This window comes from Mustela lutreola, chromosome 15 (genome assembly GCF_030435805.1).
Source record: "Mustela lutreola isolate mMusLut2 chromosome 15, mMusLut2.pri, whole genome shotgun sequence".
NCBI lineage: Eukaryota > Metazoa > Chordata > Mammalia > Carnivora > Mustelidae > Mustela > Mustela lutreola.
Window position 1 is genome coordinate 41,291,126 of NC_081304.1, and position 20,054 is coordinate 41,311,179.

General features: G+C 40.1%; 1 protein-coding gene across 2 annotated transcripts; it reads left to right on the forward strand.

Moving 5' to 3' along the window:
• Window positions 1-830: 830 nt before the first annotated feature.
• Window positions 831-19,410, forward strand: WSB1 (WD repeat and SOCS box containing 1). 2 transcript variants are annotated; one of them, XM_059148230.1, is made up of 9 exons: window positions 836-1,178; window positions 8,208-8,376; window positions 9,213-9,481; window positions 10,621-10,752; window positions 12,960-13,060; window positions 15,332-15,504; window positions 16,034-16,147; window positions 17,605-17,712; window positions 18,197-19,410. In XM_059148230.1, exons 1-9 carry the CDS (start codon window positions 1,139-1,141, stop codon window positions 18,354-18,356), a joined length of 1,266 nt encoding a protein of 421 aa, XP_059004213.1. In that variant the 5' UTR covers window positions 836-1,138; the 3' UTR covers window positions 18,357-19,410. The 2 variants fall into 2 exon arrangements, with proteins under 2 accessions (XP_059004214.1, XP_059004213.1); XM_059148231.1 differs by lacking the exons at window positions 15,332-15,504; window positions 16,034-16,147; window positions 17,605-17,712; window positions 18,197-19,410 and adding an exon at window positions 13,933-15,054 and having other exon boundaries at window positions 831-1,178.
• The last annotated feature ends 644 nt before the right edge of the window (window positions 19,411-20,054 follow it).

The window sequence follows — 20,054 nt, forward strand, 5'->3', positions numbered from 1 at the left end:
ATTAGAGTCCACAGAAGGGCCCCTTAAAATGCAAGTCTGTCATCTGTGATCGGGAAGCAACGTGGCTCTGGCCCACAGGCACTTTCATCAGCCTTGTGTGAATAGTTAGCTGCCTGCCAGAGACCTCGGTCTGAGCGGACACGACCCGGTCTGCCTCGGGAGAGGCCGGGGCAGGGCCGAGCCTTGTGGGGCCGCCAGGATGCAGGAGCAGCCAGCACAAGGCAGCGCAGGGAGGTCCCCGGGCTGGGTGGGCCGCCCGCATGCCCGGTCTCCTCGACCCTTGCAAACACCGGCCGGCCAGGTCAGGATGACCGCCGTCCGCACGGCTGGGGTTACCGCGATCGATGTTCATTCTCATCTCATTTTTTTGCATCAAGCACGTGAGGGCTGGGGAGGTGGCCAAATCGGGGTAAAATCTGAAACGTCTTTTTTGTTCATTTTGGTCCAGCCAGTTTAAATTCCACGCCATCTTTAAGCGGTGGGCCAATAGGTATTATACGATTCCCCGTTTGCCTTTTCGAAGGCATCTGAACTCAGAAATACAGACCACGCTATCGTTCCGGGGGCCGCGGAGGGGTGGAACAAAACCGAGCTAGAAGCACAGCTCGGACTCAGCGTTCCGGCCTCGGGTGGGCTGGGGATGCAGCCCGGATTCCGCCCTCGCCTCCGCGTTCTTCCTGCCCCAGCCTGTCCAGTCCTCGCAGAAACGCCCGCGCGTACCCGGCGGGGGGGCGGGGCACCGAGCCCAGACCGTCACGTCCCGAGCGTCGGGGGGCGGGGCTTCGGGCGATGGCGTCACGAGACCCCGCCCGCGCCGCCGTGCTATCTCTCCCGCGCCGCCCGCCATTTTGTCTCCAGTGTCTGGTTTGCGGTCGGCGGAGTTGAGGGGAGCGTCTTGGTCCGTAGGCTTGAGGCAGGGAGCGGGGTCTATTGTCTGTGTTTGACTCCGTAGTTTGGTCCGAGGCCTTCGGGAGCTTTCCCGGGGGAGTCGGCAGAGGCTCCCGCTTCCGCCCCCGCCCCTCCCCTCGTCCCCCGGTCCGGGAGGGACCGAGCCCGCGTCACGCCCCTCAGCGCTCGCCGATCCCTTCTCTATCGTTGGGTCCGCATCGCACCCCCGGAATCAGACGGTGCCCCATAGATGGCCAGCTTTCCCCCGAGGGTCAACGAGAAAGAGATCGGTGAGGAATGGGACTGTGGGTGAGGGGTGTGGTGAGCGTGCCGGGGCTGCGGAGAGGCGGGGAGTCCCCGGACGAGGAAGAGTCTAAGCGAAGAAGGGGTGAGCCGGGGCCAAGCCCTGGAGCATAGAGGAAGGAAGCGGCCCCGCTGGTGGGTGTCGCCGAGGGGTAAATGGGGTCGTCATTGCTGCAGCGTCTACTGTGCGCGAGGCTAGGAGGGAGGCGGTGGGCGGATCTTCGGGTTCGGGGCGCTCCGGACTGTGTGGCCGGGGGCGGACACCCACCCCCTGGAAGCCCCCAGTTTTCCTTTAAGGAGGAACGCGCAGGGTCATTCTCCTGGGATTCTCTAGGCGTCGAGTGGATAGGCCAGTGCTGGGCAGGTCTGGGGACGCGAAAAGTAAACTTGGGTGCTCTGAGTGTAATGAAAGGGGAGGGGTCCTCAGGTAGGTATATCAACTATCCCTAAAGGAGAAATACGACCGAAGAGGTGCCAGCGGCCTGGAAAAAGCAGCATTTTGTTTTTTTTTTTTTTTTAAGTAGCATTTTTTAAAAACGGCGTGGCGTTAAGGAAGGCAGCGGCTCAGGGGAGGAGACTCAATTATCTTTTCTACACAGAGGAGCGGGGAGGAGCAGAATGGTTGGGTGAATGACAGGAGTAAAGCTGTTGTATGAAAGAGCGCACTCTGAAAAGGCGGTCTAAAAACTAGTCTAGAAGCTAGCCCCTGCCACACCGAAGTCAGGGCAATAGATCCTGGAGGCTGTGCGTCAAGTCGTTGAGAGCACCTCGCATTTAAATTCGCCCTTAACGGGAAAATAACTGGAATAATTTTCGGGGGAGTTGGTGCTGTGCATTGATGGATAGGCTTAGTAAACATTGAGCTTGCCAAGTCATGTGATACATCTTAAATTATAGTTTAAAAAATAAAGACTTTGCACCCCGCCCCCCCCAAAAAAAAACCAGCGCCAAACTTACTGTGTTAATTAAATGAAAATTGGAAGTGGTTACTGAGCAAAGACCTTTGCATTTCCTCTTCCTTTATGTATGCCTTTAAATATATGGAGGAGGTACTTCTAGACCAAGGGAGAAGCTAAGTAACCAGTAGGCCCTTTATCCTGTATGTGAGTTCAGTTTTTATATCTAGAGACAGTTATCTTAGAATTCTGGACTTTAGTTCTCTTAAGGATAAGGTTAAATGGCAGGTTAGGAATGGCAGGTTAGGAGGGGACTTTAGCCCAGTTTCTTATAACTGTTTTACATACACAGGGAAGGGGCGCCTGGGTGGCTCAGTGGGTTAAAGCCTCTGCCTTTGGCTCAGGTCATGGTCTCAGTTCCTGGGATCTGCCCGGCAGAGCCCCGCATCCGGCCCTCTGCCTGCCTGCCTGCCTCTCTGCCTACTTGTGATCTCTTGTCAAATTTATTTATTTATTTAAAGGTTTAAATAAATCTTTAAAATTTAAATCTTTAAATAAATAAATACACAGGGAAAATAAAATTCATGCCTACTTTTTATTTTAACTGTATTTTAAGACTAGTAAGTAGGTGCTGAGTCGAACATGGAACCCAGAAGTTCTTTAGTCCAGTGGAGTCCAGTGGGCTTTTTTCCTCCTCTGCTCCGCGATAGTATCACAGATAAGTGATCTGCCTTTCATTTATCTGTTTTACTTTATCTTGATGAATCATTTTGAAAACTTTCCAGTCCTGCCTTCCAGTGGCTGAGTAGAGCTTCCGAGCATACCTGAATAAGGTAGAAGAACCAGCCACACTAAGTAATAGCCTTTTCAGTTAACGTTTTTCATATTTAGTAACATCTCAGTGTTATTTGCTGGCTGTAGTATAAAATTATTAGGCAGGTCCCAAATATCTGAAAGAACCTCGGCCTTTTCTAAGCTTTCGAACCACCCCCATCAGCCCTTTTTTTTGTTTCTTTCTTTGGAAGTACCATTTGGATACAGAGTTAAACAGTAATATCTCTGTGTAGCTTTGTAACTTTCAGTAAGAACTTAGCTTTTCCCCCTTTTTTTCCTTGAGTATTAATTATAGCTCTTCCGTTTATCAAGTGCTGAAAGAGGAGAGGCAAGATTCCTAGACTGATTAAAGAAGTCTTGTGAGACAGGGAGTACTGCCTGGAGCTGCTGCCCTCTTTCACAAGGCACTACCACAGATCCTCCCTTTCTGGTTATGAAATTGCAGAGAGGAATGTGAAGAAGGAGCTAAATCTGGTTCATTCGGTTCAGCAGTAACTCAGTGTATTACTACTGTACAGATAATTGTATTTTATGGCTGAGTTCCCATGGCAGGCAGCTTTTCCCTTATACAAGGTCATTAAATCATGTATCTCTTACGATACTCATATTAAACAGCTGCAGGTCATAAAGGTTTAACTTAAAAAAAATTTTTTTTCAAAGCACTTCATTATGACCTTGTGCTACTTGATAATATTGTACCAGTAAGTATCTGAATGAGTGCTTGAATCATTTGATGGCAGAGATCATTGGGGGAGGGGGAGAAATCACTTGATGTGCCTGTTAACAAGCAAGGAAACCCCAAGTTAATTGCTAATACTTGTGACAGTATAGCATTTATTTATTTGGTAATTTTTTTTTTTAAAGATTTTATTTATTTATTTGACAGACGGAGAACACAAGTAAGCAGAGAAGCAGACAGAGAAGTGGGCAGAGAGAGGAGGAAGCAGGCTCCCTGCTGAGCAGAGAGCCAGATGCAGGGCTCAATCCCTGGGCTCTGGGATCACGACCTGAGCCGAAGGCAGAGGCTTTAACCCACTGAGCCACCCAGATACCCCTTTCTTGGTGGTTTTAAAATAATGACCCCATTTCTTGAATGTCTATGTGTTTAAGAATAAATTAGCTTTTTAGTTCATGGTCTTTGTTATTTGAAACAATTTTTGGTTGTTAATTTCCACCTTTAAACCAGAGGAGTTTTGTGAGTGTGGTCAAGGTAAAAGAAAAATAGAGTGATGCTAAAGTACAGAGTAAAAAAAAGTGTCTTTTGTGGGAAAGTTAATCTTGCTTGCTAAAGGAGTGGTGTGTTCTAGTCTGATTAACCAGATGTTTTTAAGTTGAATACAAGGGCCAGTCTTCTATTTTTTTGAGAAAGAAATTATAAGAATATACTCATCAAGTTTAGCTAGGGGTTTTCTCTTGAAGATGATGCTTGGGTTTTTTGGCTGAAAAAAATTTTTTTTCCAGTTGAATTTTAAAACTTGTTTCCCTGACTCCCAAACTTTCTTTTTCCTTCAAAAGATAGGATTAAACAGAAACCCAAGTTATATTTAAAAAAAAAAAAATTTAGGCAGGGGTTGCAAATTCAGGAATCAGGCACATGAACTACCATGGTGAGATTAACCATCTATGTGTGTGGCCTTGGAGGACTATAAGGAAAAGCAATATAAGGAACAGCAAGCCCTTCCAAAAAAATCATTTGTAGGGGCGCCTGGGTGGCTCAGTGGGTTAAGTAAGCTTCTGCCTTCAGTTCAGGCCATGATCTCAGGGTCCTGGGATCGAGCCCAGCATCAGGCTCTGTGCTCAGCCGGGAGCTTGCTTTCCCCTCTCTCTCTGCCTGCTGCTTTGCCTACTTGTGATCTCTCTGTCAAATAAATAAAAGCTTAAAAAAAAATTTTTTTTTTTTAAATCATTTGTATATTTCCAAAAAAAAAAAAAAGGGAAAAAAAGGAAATCATTCTGCAGGCATATAAGGGTCACTGGTTTGTGGATTTTATGTTAAAGTCATGTAACTGCTGGTGAAAATAATGTCACTTTATGCTTTATGGATACACTTGGGGTGGGAAGTAGGTGGGGGTTCTGCTCCTTTGATCAAACCACACCTGAGGTGATGTGTTTAGTTCAGGGTGCCACTTTTATGAAGACCATTACCAACTGGAATTTCTCCAGAGAAGTGTTGTAGGCAAAGGTAGGGAATGGACTTGAAACCATGTAATCTAAGGAGTGATTGAAAGGCCTATGGCAGTTTATTTATTTATAAATGAAAAGATTTACTTGCTGATGTCATGGCTTTCTTCAGTATATGACTGTCATGTGAGAGCAGGATTAGGCTTACTCTCTTAGGTCAGAACCAGGACTGAGTGGGTCGAGTGGCAAGGAGAGAGCACAAAGAGAAAGGGAGAGCCCAAAGGCAGGGAGGAAGATTTATTTTTTTGTTAAAGGATTTTATTTATTTGAGAGAGAGCACAAAGGGAAAGCAGACTCCTCACTGAGCAGAGAGCCCAACGCGGGGATCCATCCCAGGACCCTGGGGTCATGACTGGAGCCAAAGGTAGACAGACACTCAACTGACTGAGCCACCCAGGCACCCTAGGAGGAAGATTTTTGAGTCATCAGAAAGAAAATTTTTGATAATGTCAGCTCCACAAAAACAGAGTAAGCCTTATTAGGTATTCATATTTCTGAATATCATAGAAAAAATAGGTCTCAATTTTGTTTTACTTTTTACATATATATTTTTGGATTTTATTATTTTTGAGTACTCTACACTCAACATGAGGTTCAGACCCACAACCCCGAGATCAGCAGTCACATGTTCTGCTGACTCAGCTAGCCAGGCGCCCCTGCTTTACTTTTTATCTTTATTTTTATTTTATTTATTTATTTGACAGAGATCACAAGTAAGCAGAGGGGCAGGCAGAGAAAGAGGGGGAAGTAGGCTCCCTGATGAACAGAGAGCCCGATGTAGGACAGGACCCTGAGATCATGCATGACCTGAGCTGAAGGCAGAGGCTTAACCCACTGAGCCACCTAGGGTCCCCTGTTTTACTTTTTAAACCATAGCTTGTTTGTTAATGTATCAAAAACTTGGAGAAGGAAATGTTGAAATCCTTTAAGAATGGGAACTTATACATGTGCTTTTATATTCACTCAGTAAATATTTACTGATCACCTGTCATATGCTAGGTGCTCCACTGACTGTTGACAGAGCACACATTGAGACTTGAAGTGTCACCTGAACTAGTACATGGGGGGCCGGTGTAGGTATATATCTGCTTTAGCAATAAGAGCGTAAGTGGTTCTTATTTGAACTGCAATACATAGGATATATGTAGTTTGGTTGTTGGGAAGTTTAAATCCAAAACCTAAAAATAGTTAGCCAGCACTGAATAGAAAGTAGCGAAACTAAAGAGATACTAATTTATACCTGAAAAGGAAGAGTAGCAAAATTTGAAATCAAGACCAGCCCAAGGGGCGCCTGGGTGGCTCAATGGGTTAAGGGCTTTGCCTTCGGCTCAGGTCATGATCCCAGAGTCCTGGGATGGAGCCCCGCATCGGGCTCTCTGCTCAGCAGGGAGCCTGCTTCCTCCTCTCTCTGCCTGCCTCTCTTCCTACTTATGATCTCTGTCTGACAAATAAATAAATAAAATTTAAAAAAAAAAAAAAAAGACCAGCCCAAGAGAGCAGTGGTGATACAGTGAGTGTTAAAGATTCTTTACCCAAGTTGAGGAAATTCTGGCCAAGTTTGCATACACAAATGTATAGTAAGAGCTTGTTGATAAACTTCTTGTTAAATGCGAACGAAAAGTCTCTGTACTCTGGAAATGTGCCAGTTTTTGTTATGGATGATAAATATAGGTACCCTTTATTTTCTTTCAAGATTTTATTTATTTGAGATTAAGCACATGAGTGAGAGAGCACAAGCAGGGGGAGCTGAAGAGGGAGAGGGAAAAGCAGATTTCTATGGAGCAGGGCACCTGGATGGGCTCTTCCAGGACCTGAGTCAAAGGCAGCCGCTTAACTGACTGAGCCACCCAGGTGCCCCTAAATTTAAGTAGTCTTAATTAAATTAAAAACATGAGATTGTTTATTCTCTGTCCTTAAAAAACAAAAGAATTACTTCCATTTTTGGTCAGTTTATGGCCGACTATTAAGATGTTTGAGGATCACAAATGTAATACATTTTAAAGCAGCAATTGGGAGATTGTACTAAATAATCATTAAGTCCTTTCTAGTTCTAGGAATTTTATGACTCTTTGTGACCTGGGCCTGAAAAAATACTCATGTTGGGGCGCCTGGCTGTCTGGCTGTCTCAGTTAGTGGAGCATGTGACTCTTGGTCTTGGGGTTGTGACTTCAGGCCCCTCATTGGGTTTGGAGGTAACTTTAAAAAGTCTTAAAAAGGGGCGCCTGGGTGGCTCAGTGGTTTGGGCTGCTGCCTTCGGCTCGGGTCATGATCTCAGGGTCCTGGGATCGAGCCCCGCATCGGGCTCTCTGCTCTGCAGGAAGCCTGCTTCCCTCTCTCTCTCTCTCTCTCTCTCTCTCTCTCTCTGCCTGCCTCTCTGCCTACTTGTGATCTCTGTCTGTCAAATAAATAAATAAAATCTTTAAAAAAAAAAAAGTCTTAAAAAAAAAAGAATATCATGTTTAAATAGACCACTTAATATTGCTTTCCTTTGAATAATGATAAACTATTGTATTTTATAGTGGTTTGTGGTTTTTGAAAATTACAAACTTATTGGAAGATACTTTCCTTATAAAGTGAGTTTGGCCTGTTGCATTTTAGATGTCAGTAATTTGATGAAAACATAAGGCAGTGCAAAAGTCAGTAGTTGAGTAATTGCTAACCCTGATATTACAGTACCTTAACCAGGGCTTTCTTTTTTAGATTTTACTTATTTATTTGACAGAGATTACAAGCAGGCAGAGAGACCGGCAGAGAGAAAGAGAGGAGGAAGCAGGCTCCCTGCTGAGCAGAGAGCCCTGATGCAGGGCTTGATTCCTGCCATGACCTGAGAGGAAGGCAGAGGCTTTAACCCACTGAGCCACTGGTGCCCCTTAACCAGGTTTTTTAATTGAAGCTTTCTAAACAAGCTCTTGGGTGGGGAGATGTTGGAAAACCATTTTATCAAAACTTGAAGATAGTTATTATCATTAAGGGTAGAAATCAGAACTCCTTAGACCTTGTATGCATCGAAACTCAATGAAGTTGAGAGTCCCAAATTAATATTGAGGAAGTCTCAGATTCATTATCGGTTATATGTGACATCCTGTGTATCTTTTCTTCTTTTAGTGAGATCACGTACTATAGGTGAACTTTTAGCTCCAGCAGCTCCCTTTGACAAGAAATGTGGTCGTGAAAATTGGACTGTTGCTTTTGCTCCAGATGGTTCGTACTTTGCTTGGTCACAAGGACATCGTACAGTAAAGCTTGTTCCCTGGTCCCAGTGCCTTAAGAACTTGTAAGACTCTCTTCTAATTTGTATATTGTATGTCTTTGTAGAATTTACTGTTATCTGTGTGGAGTAATAGAAAGATTGTGATACTTAAGTTTTTCTTTCTAGTGTAAGGTATTGTAAGTGTATCCTAATCATAAGCTGAATATATTTATTGGAAAATTTGTGGGAAGAATTGTTTGGCCTTTTATGTTATGGACTACTTTCTCAGATGCTTTTGTGTCTTTGTATTAAAAAGCAGATTACTGGTTTCTTGGTAGTGTCTATATTGCCTTATGCAAGGGAAGATGACCTTTTGTTATGTGACACTTTTTGAATTTCACGACATTTTATTAGGTAACAGCAGTATGCTAATCGTGTAATTAATTATTTTTATGTACTTAAAATTCCTCTGCTTGGATTTGTTTATTTGTTGAAAGTTTTTAAAAAATATATATTAAATTTAATCTCACCCTTTTTGTGTCTAGTTGACCTTTATATAAATAATCTTAAGTTAAGCAGGTTTTTTGTTTTGTTTTTGCTTGTTACACTTACTTTAGGTTAGCTAAAGGAGTCCTCATTGATTATAGTAGTTCTGAGGAAAATTTTGACACAAAGAAATTATACATTGCCTAATGTTAAACTTAATCTCAGCAACTGAAGATGTCTTTTAGTTTGAATTTATTTGGTCCTACCCTCATAGCTAATTGCAAATATCTCCTTCCCATCCATAGAATTCTATTGTTATTCAGTATCATTATGGTAATAATTGAGGTTATTTTAACAAACATTTATCATTTAGTATCTGCAGGAATCCAGAGTTCATAATAACTAGATGTCAATCTGACCTTTTTTCCCCTCAGTCTCTTGCATGGCACCAAGAATATCACCAATTCAAGCGGTTTGAGATTGTCAAGACAAAATAGTGATGGTGGTCAGAAAAATAAACCTCGCGAACATATTATAGACTGTGGTGACATAGTCTGGAGTCTTGCTTTTGGATCTTCGGTTCCAGAAAAACAGAGTCGCTGTGTCAATATAGAATGGCATCGATTCAGATTCGGACAGGATCAGCTGCTCCTTGCCACAGGATTAAACAATGGGCGTATCAAAATATGGGATGTATATACAGGTACAGGGCCATAGTTTGAAAAGCAAACCTGATTATTTTGTGATGCAGGGCATCTCTCATAGGCACTAGAAGATAAGATTTGAGATATTAACTTGCTGAAAAGCAAGAATTGATGCTATGAATGTGTCCTTATGATTGGCCTACATAGCATCTTCTGCTCATGGTTTTATTTTATGAGTAGAGTTCTCACTGCTTGGTCACTCTTCAGAGAATATTACAGTAAGAAGGTCGTGTCTAAGGAATAAACATTAATCTTAATTTTTAATCCTTAATTTAATTTATAAATTAATAATTTAGTTTATGACTCAGATGGCAGGGTGTTTTCTTTTCATTACATACTTTTTCAGTTGATAGCTTGGAGGCTTTCAATGCAAATCTGGTTTTTAAATTGTCTAACCTTTGGAAGTTTTAGTGACATTGTATTTAAAGTTTAACCAGATAGGTTCAGAAGGTAAATTCTTTGGGCAGTTAAAAGTGAACTTGATAGTTCTGGCTGATGGTATGTACTTAAAAATTTGAAGACATTTTTAAAAATGAGCGGGAAAACTAGGTACAGTAGAACACCGCAAGTGATGCTACTATTGAATGAGGACAGTGAGTCAGTAAATTTGGATTCTTGAAAAAATTGAAGGAACGCACATAGATTTTCATAGAAAACAAAACTCTCAATATTAGATGTATAAAGCATATTTTTTCACTGATTATTATTGAAAATTTAGGTTGTTGCGAGATAACATGAATCTTTTGGGGAGTTGGACAGTCTTAGTAATCCAAGGCCAAGGAAAAGAAAAGGGAAAATTTGGTTTTATGTTAAAATCATACTGTACAAAGATTTAAAAATGATAATGTGGGTTTTCCTGATGGTAAATTAACTTCTTTGCATTTCAGGAATTTTCTCTAAGCTGATCTAATAAATTTAGGTTTTGTTACTCTGGAAATAATCCATTTTACAACTGTGTAAATAGAGAATCTTTAAAGGTGATAGTAAAAGCACTATTAAGTCACTTTATGCTTGGGAGACTAAGGAGGTGACAAGTATTTCTGCATGTATATATAATTTTTTATGGTGAAGAACCCTATTTTAAAGAGAAGCTGATAAAAATTAACATTGTCTTTTTTCCCTCTTCCATTGGATTTAGGAAAACTCCTCCTTAACTTGGTAGATCATACTGAAGTGGTCAGAGATTTAACTTTTGCTCCAGATGGGAGCTTGATCCTAGTATCAGCTTCAAGAGACAAAACTCTGAGAGTGTGGGACCTGAAAGATGATGGTATGTCTTTTTTACAAGCTGTGAAACAGAATGAGTTTCTTAACACCATTAATGAGAGATGCCAAGAAGTGTCGATCATTTGGGGTGTTTGAGTTTAAAAGTGGCCTGTGATCAAAGTTTGCTCTTATCTTTTAATTGGTTTGGTCCCTTCCCTTGTGCAGATCAAATGCAACCATAAATGTGACCCAGAACAGGAACCAGCAGTTACTCTAAACAATCTTATATTACTCAGAAACTAACCACACAGATCTGTATCAGCTATATGAGGACAAAATCTGGGTCATTTTTAGGTTTTTATAAATGAACTGGTCTGCGTTTATTTCCTTCATCTTAGGGAAGGTGGTTAACTTCATTTGCTTAGCAAAAATTTAAGTAGGTCTCGAAGTTATATATAATTTAGTAATCTAATAAAATTTAGATTAAAACATTTATATACCAGGATTTATAACTAAAAGCTTATAAGCATAATAATAAGTTGGATAGGTTAAGTAAGTAATTACTGAAAGACTTGCTATCCAATATAATGAAAGGTATGTTAGGGACCCCTGGGTGGCTCAGTTAGGTGGCTGCCTTTGGTTCAGGTCATGATCCCAGAGTCCTGGGATCAAGTCCCATATTGGGTTCCCTGCTCATCAGGAAGCCTGCTTCTCCCTCCACCTGCTCCCCCTGCTTGTGTGCTCGCTCTCTCTCTCTCTCTCTCTCTCTGACAAATAAAAATCTGTAAATAAAAAGGTAAATAAAAGGTATGTTAGTGTTAAGTACCTGAAACTTTGTTAATTGCAGTGCTTAGAAAGTTTGGAGAGTCTACCTCATTTAAGAGGACCAGAGATGAGCATCTCTTTCTGCTTCTTAGCCGCTAATGAGAAAGATTACAGTTTTAGCTAACACCTTATATTTAAGATCTGATAGTGCTCTAAGAGCCTCAGGCTCAAGGTTAAGGTCTTGCTTAGAAGTATTGCTGACTTAAACTGAAGGTAGTAGAAAACAAAAGTCTGGGGTTTGGAGACTTGATCCAGCTGATGGGCTATAACCATTGCCTGATAAAATAATACGCTTGTCTTACCAAACCATGACCGGACCTCCTTTGCATCTTAGTGTTCTCTGAATTTTTGGCTGTTGAGGGGTGGAGAGATCCCAACAGTTAAAATAGTTTGGTGGTTAAATTTTTATTTTCTTTTGCATATCAAATGCTACTTGCTTTCTCAACACATTTTTTTTTTAAGATTTTATTTATTTACTTGACAGAGATCACGAGTAGGCAGGGAGGCAGGCAGAGAGAGAGAGGAGGAAGCAGGCTCCCTGCTGAGCAGAGAACCCAATGCAGGGCTTGATCCCGGGACCTGGGATCATGACCCAAGCCGAAGGCAGAGGCTTTAACCCACTGAGCCACCCAGGTGCCCCTCAACACATTTTCAGTTGTGTGCATATGTTTTAAGAATGCAGACTCAGGGGCACCTGGGTGGCTCATTTGGTTAAGCATCTGACTCTTGATTTCAACTCAGGTCATGAACCTCAGGGTTGTGAGATTGAGCCATCCATTGGGCTCCATGCTGGGGCATGGAGCCTACTTGGGATTCTCTCTCCCTTTCCCCTTTCCACCCCTCAAAAAAAAAAAAAATATGAATTCAGTAAAATATAAACTCAAGAGAGTTGGGACTTAGTCTTATTCATGGCTGTCTCCTCAGTGCCTGACATGTAGGCATTCAGTAAGTATTTGTAAAATTAAGAATTAAAATATCTGTAGACATAATTGTGTGCTTTAGATATAATGCACAGGGGCTTTGGAATGGAATGTAGGTTATCAGAAAGGAAGGATGAAAGGCATTTTGAAGTTGTTCCTCAGGTCTCAGCCTTGAAGTGTTCGAGTTCCTTCATTTGTAGAATAAATGTATTAAAAGAATTCTATCTTCTATAGGTGAAGGGTCAGCAGACTTTTCCCTAAAGCGCCAGATGGCAACTGTTTTAGGCTCGTGCACCATGCTGTCTCTGCCTTAGTTATCTCTGCCACTGTAGCACAACATAAACACATGGGCATGATTGTGTTCCAGTAGAACTTTTACAAAATAAGCAATTGGTTTATATCCAACCCTAGTTACAGATAAGTCACTGCTGCTATAGAATTTTGTGATCTGTGATTCTGCCATTTTTGAAATGCTGCTCATTTGAAGTGAACTCTAAGGTTAACACAGGTATTTCTTTTTGTTCAGGAAACATGATGAAAGTATTGAGGGGCCATCAGAACTGGGTGTATAGCTGTGCATTCTCTCCTGACTCTTCTATGCTGTGTTCAGTGGGAGCCAGTAAAGCAGTATGTATCAAAGTTCTTGTACATTCATTGTGAACTGGATTGTAATGATGTGTGCATAATCATTTTAAATCTTAAGTAATCTGTTAAATCTGTGCTCGGTGTCATGAATATCTTAAGTATTTTATTTCATGATGGAGAATTTGCATGAGGGAAATTAAATCTAGTATTGATTGTGGAGTGAGAAATTGGATTGCTTTTAGTCAGCAATAATATTCATAAAGTAAGGGGTATGTCAAATTTACTTTTTCAAAGATCTGGGAAACTTTATGTGCTATAGTAAAGTTTATGTGCTATAGAAGAGATCTAGTCCAAATGTTAAGACATTCCCGCTAATTCTTCTCTGTTGTTCTATTTTTTTTGTCCAGTTTGCTGTTTAAAAAGTTTTGATTCCCAGCTGGTCCTGGACATTTAACTGAAAAAAAGTAACTTAAAAATCTAATAATAAAAATAGCATTCATGTATATGTAGAGTGAATTATATATGAAATTGACAAGGTCTGTCTGGCATAGCATACCTGTGGACAGATTAAGTATAAAGTAACTCTTGAGAGGGTTATGCTTTTTAATGAACTCTTAGTTGTCTGCCAGCTCATAGTGTAGTTAAAGAGATCTTACTAGCTTCAGATGTTTATGAAAAATGGTGGAGTCCAAATCTGTGGGGTATTCAGAATACACTCTGAATTACTGGGGGTGGGAGGCTGGTTTTAAATGCATTTTATTTAGCCAAGAAGTATGTTAAAATAATAGTTGGAAATGTTAGAAGTTTAGGAAAAAAGTATTCAGTTCTTTAAAATCATAAGAACAAAGCTGGATATTGACATTGCTATTTTAGGCTGTGTGTTTTCCATATGCTTCTTGCTTTCCCTGTCACAGGTGGTGGCAGCAATATTGGTGTGATTGAGGTTATGCTGGCACCACTCGCACACAGGCGCACAATGGTGTTAGCTGGGCAGAAAGAGTGGCATCTCTGGCTACCGGGCTGGGGGCGACCTTTACCATAGGATGAAGTAACCTTGCATTCGGCTGCAAGGTGTACTGTACGTACACAGGTGCTGGTCGATGTCCACTTTCTGCTTTTCTTTCTTTCTTTTTTTCTTTTTTAAAGTGATTTCCCCCGCAGTGAAACCCACTGACTCCAAGTAAATTGATCTTCCAGTCTCGTGGAATTGGGAGTCTGACATGTGAAACCAATTTAATGTAATGTAATTGGCTTTCAGATGGTTTCTCTGTGCTATTTTTTGGAATTCTTTGAGATGTTAGAGATACAGTAAGACTTTGATCCAACTTAAAATTTGTATTTTTCTCTGGATCAACTTAAAATTTGTATTTATTTTTCTTTGGAAGTAAAAATATTGTGTCTGTGCAGAAAAAAAGTAGCAAAAAGGATTGCTTTATTCCAAGAGGAGAGATTGTCTTATTAGGATTGTTGTAAACCTCCAAGCTTGTATTTAATACAACTAGACTGAAGTAAACATTTAAATCCTATTCAGAACTATTCTGCACAGTCTGAGTATTGATCTTAAAGAATCAAAAACTATGCGTAAACTTGTACTAAAGTAATTTAAATGTTTTATACTTAAAATGACTAATGATTGTGGTCTGTTTGGGAAATAAGATTGGCAAATTTGATTCACAGACATGTTATTAATTGTAATATTTTCATAAGTTAGTCTTTTCATTTTGTAATGTGGTTTAACATCCTTGTTGTTTGCCAAAGAAATTTCATTTGGCTGTGAAAATTCTCTTTGCTTGCAGTATCTGTTTCTCTTCCTAGGCTCACGTTGGTGACCCAAGCCTATTGTAAACAAGTGATTATCTCAAAGGGAGATGCCAATGGAGTAACAATTTGTTAACATTACATTTTCTGTCTGTATATTTTTTAAAAATTTGGTAGTTTCTGGAAAAAAAAAGAAGGGGGTTTGTAGTACTTAACCCTATTTATTTCTGTATATATTTTAGTTAATTAGTTTTTGGAATAAATGGATTTCAGTATAACTTTGTGGTTAAAAATTGCATTGCCTTTTTTATGTTTAGGCTTATTTTTAAATTAACATTTAACAGAAACATTTGAAATAGAATTTGCATGTCTACTTTAATTAACTTAAAGACTGATTTTTAATCTGGCTATGACACTGAGCATACATATTCTTTTAATTCATAATTTATAATGTTTAATATAATGTTAATTAAATTTAGTTATTTTAGATTAAGTTGTGCCATTTTGTCCTCTGTGTGTCTGAATGAAGCTATAACATTTGCCTTTTTATTACAGGTTTTCCTTTGGAATATGGATAAATATACCATGATACGGAAACTAGAAGGACACCACCATGATGTTGTAGCTTGTGACTTTTCTCCTGATGGAGCATTACTGGCTACTGCATCTTATGACACTCGAGTATATATCTGGGATCCACATACTGGACACATTGTGATGGAATTTGGGTGGGTACAGCATGAATTAGTTGTTGTCTGTGGTTCATCTCTGGCTGTTAGTATAACTTATAAGAAACTACATGAATGATTGGAATCACTAACATGTGAGACTTAAAATTGTAGTCTGTCAATAGTTCTAAATTTCAGTATTATTTAAGTCCTTGAATAATAAGAACTTTAGATAAAAACTCTAAAAACAAATTTGGCTCTCTTGATAGAGATCATGTTATTGTCATTAGACAGTATCTGACTCTGTAGAAGTGATAATTATATTTAGAGTTTCATGTCAAGGTTTTTGAAAAACAGTTGAAAATGACATTGGAGTTAATCTTAGTGTCTTAAACCACATTGTGAAAAGAAGATTAGTAATTCTTTTAAGGTTCCTTTAATTTAATTTGAATCAGCTCTGCTCAGTCTCCTCAGCTGTGGTCATTAAGGCCTCTTCAAACATTATTCAGAGACAGATATATTTTGTACAGGGGTAGTTTTGCTTCTTGAAGTGACTCATTTTCACCTGAAAACATGTATTTGACCTCAGGCACCTGTTTCCCCCACCTACTCCAATATTTGCTGGAGGAGCAAATGACCGATGGGTACGATCTGTGTCTTTTAGTCATGATGGACTGCATGTTGCAAGCCTTGCTGATGATAAGTAAGTGTGTGAATTATAGTTTGACCTGTTTATTGTCTTCTAAAGATTTACTTTCATCTTTCTACTTACTGGAAACATTTTCAAGGCTTAAAAAAAAAATCTTTCTGTAGTGTGGGTTTTAGTGTCCTGTTTCTCCAGACAAGACTTTGAGAGATGTGTGTCTTAAAGAATTTTGGCCTGAAGAAGAGGAATTGTACAAGCTAAAGATAATCCATGCCTTTCCCTGTGTTTCTTGTGTGTTAGCTAGTGTAGGCAAACTTGGTCTTTTTTTCAGTAATATCTTGTAAAGGTTGAAGCAGAATGACATTTTCAAAGTGAAATAAATGGTAAAAGCAGAGTGACTTGTGTCCACTGCTTTTGAGGCTACAAGATGAAATGTCACATGAGTGAGGTGTACTACGTATTGGTATGAAGCAGAACCTAAGTAGCACCATTCCTTTTGCTCATGCTTTTATTATACAATGTGTATGGTATACAGCATTAATTAATTTGGTCACATTAATTCAGAAAGTGAGTCACTGTTGTCTTTCCAGAACAGAGAAAGTGTTGTTTTGTTTGTTTTTTTGTTTGTTTTTGTTTTTTGTTTTTGCCAGCAATCACTGTTTCTCTGTTCAGATTTGAATATCCAGTCTCTGCTGTTTCTAGACACCTTCTACCTATCTGAAAAGGTCAGCCCCATCCTTGGGTGCCCCAGCTGCCCCAAAAGTCGGAGGTGCATGCCCTCCGTTTTGTTTGTTTGTTTTGTTTGTTTGTTTAAGTTGTTTATTTATTTTGTTTACATTATTTATTTATTTATTTATTTGACAGCGATCACAAGTGGGGGGGGCGGAGCAGGCTCCCTCCTAAGCAGAGAGCCTGATGCAGGGCTTGATCCCAGGACCCTGGGATCATGACCTGAGCCGAAGGCAGAGGCTTAACCCACTGAGCCACCCAAATGCCCCTGAAAAGGTTTTTTAAATGTGTTGGGAAGAGAGTAAAACCCTTTTTGCCTTTTGGAAAAATAAGATTGGCAGATCTTGATTCACAGACATGTTGTTAATTGCAGTATTTTCATAAATTAGTCTTTTCATTTTGTAATGTTACATAATGTTAATGTTAACATCCTTGTTTGCCGAAGAAATTTCATTTGGCTTTGCAAATTCTCAGATATTGAGTATAAGGAGAAGGATTCTGCTTGCGACCATTATGGATCTGAACACTGGGAAGGGAAGGCAGCCATGCATTATAGTCTCTTAAGTGTGAGTTGATCCAAATTACTGATTGGTATAGGCTAGAAAATACTTCATAAAGCAAGTTAGAGTAATTGAGTTAGAGTAATTGCTTGCTGCAGTGACTGTGTGTATCTGTGTGGTGTGTATTTTATGACTCAGAGTGGCATTTTTTGTCTGAAGTATTGATGTTGCTTTTACCTTAAATATCCTGCTAGATACTCAATGGATAATTTATTTCCTTTCTAGAATGGTGAGGTTCTGGAGAATTGATGAGGATTATCCAGTTCAAGTTGCACCTTTGAGCAATGGTCTTTGCTGTGCCTTTTCTACTGATGGCAGTGTTTTAGCTGCTGGGTAAATTGATTTTTCTATTTTCTTTAAGAGGCAGTTTAATTTAAGGTGGCTTTTATTTTATTTTTCAGATTTCATTTATTTATTTGACAGGGAGAGAGGGAGGAAGGGCAGAAGGGACAGGCAAAGGGAGAAACAGGGTCCCTGCACAGCAGGGAGCCGGATGGGGGACTCCATCCCAGGCTCCTGAGATCATGACCCAAGCCAAAGTCCAATGCTTAACCGACTGGCCAGCCAGGTGCCCTGAGGTGGCTTTTAGTCAAAGCAGCCAGTTTCTATTATCACTAAGTCTTCCATAAGGGTTTCTTACAATACTGTTATGTTGTCATAAAGAAGATCATTGGTTCGTCTTCCTTAATTAGGTTTTAGTGTGTAGTTTGTGACTGTCATACACAGCCTTGGATGTTAGTTGTTTGAGCTATAGGATGCTGAAATATGTGTATGAAGGTGACTGAGTTTGTGATGTTTTTTGTTGTTTTCTGTTTAGGACACATGATGGAAGTGTCTATTTCTGGGCCACTCCGAGGCAAGTCCCTAGCCTTCAACATTTGTGTCGCATGTCGATCCGGAGAGTGATGCCCACCCAAGAGGTCCAGAAGCTACCGATTCCTTCCAAAGTTTTGGAGTTTCTCGCCTATCGTCTCTAGAGGGCTCTGTTTTCCCTCGTCCTAGGGTCTGACAGAGCACACTTGACACAAACCTCAAGCTTGACTGACTTCAAGTATCTGTTTTTCAAGGTTTAGAAGACTTATTTAATTTGATACATTCTTGTGCATTTTGATCATTTGAGCATATTAAAATATTATTTATAGACTATAGGAGAACTGTTTCCGGACATATCAAATGTAAATTTTTTTTTTTTTTTTTCTAAAATTTAACTGTGAAACCATATACATACATGTATATATTTAGATAAAAGCTGCTATGTGTTGAATGGACACTTCTGCTTTTTTAACTTTTAGTTCCAACATGTATATACTGCTTCAGTAGAGCTGCAATACCTAGCTTCAATATAAAATGGAAGGAATTTTTTTTATTCTGGGCCACTGAGTTCGATGGTAAATACTGGCTGAAGAAAGCTGGTTCCTGATTTTTAAAAATGCAAATTTGGTTGCGGGTGGGAGGAGTCAGGCATCTGATCTGCAGGTAAAACCCACAGGGAAAGGATCTTATTTTCTTTAGGAATGGCATCCGAGAGGTAGAATTTGAATGTGACATTATTAAATAAAAACAGCCAGGTATAACTAGGAAAAGGGTGTGTGTGTGTGTGTGTGTGTGTGTGTCCATCCCGCATTGTCCCCCCCCCCCCCAATAACTATATAACCATTGCTGCGGGCCTTAATTTTGGAAAGCAGCTTGCTACTTTAACCCCGTGATATAAAGTATTACCAATTTTAGTCAATTTGAAAATTCCATCTACTGTATTATTGGTAAATATTTTGTTATTTGTACTAAGGGACAATTTAAAAACCATGGTTTTGCTTTTTTATTTTTATTTTTATGTTTTTTTACATGTATCATGTTTCTGCAGGGGGTAATATTGGTGATTTGCCAAAGAGAAGCAATCCAGTGTATCTGCTTTTGCCTTCTGTTATTTATCTTACCTGCAGATATTAAGAATGTATGCATTATGTAAAATGCTTGATTATATATTTTTGAGTTTTTTTAATTAAAGACTTGTTAAAAAAACAAACAAACAAACCCACTCTTGTAAACATTTCTTAAGTATGTTGAAAAGTTCTGTACTTTTGTGTGTCTCCAATGTAAGACTGAGGCAAATTAAGCAAAAAGGGTAATGAATTGCACGAGTACTAGTGATTAAGAGTTAATGCTTCATAAATGCAGCCACTTTTATGGTGATTTGTTCTGGGAGAACTGTTGTAGTAATTAATACTTCAGAAGCACAGAAAATCCCCTCTGCAGTGCTGTGCCAAGGAGCCAGCCCCAGGAGTTCCACTGGCCACCCCAGGCACTGAGGTCTCCTATGGTCTACCCAGGTAGCTAGGGGTTCTGCTCAAGAAGGGGGCAGCTCCCTTCGGACCTGGCTGCCATCCTGCTTCCAGGCCAACTCCTGCCTCCAGCTTTCTCCTCCCACCCCCACTCCCCAGCCTCCTTTCTACTCAATGGGTTTAGCCACTGGTGCTTTGAAGCCTTTTGTTTTTATAAGATGGTTTTTGCAAGGGACCTTGCAAGGCAGGGAGCGTCCCTGGTTTCTGTGTAGGTGGGTTCATTAAAAATAAATTAATTGATCAATAAATAAGAGCACAGAAAAGCTCTGGAACAAGGGGAAATAACTGTTGAGCAGAAGAAAAATCTTTTAGGGGAAGCTACAGGCCTAGCGTAAG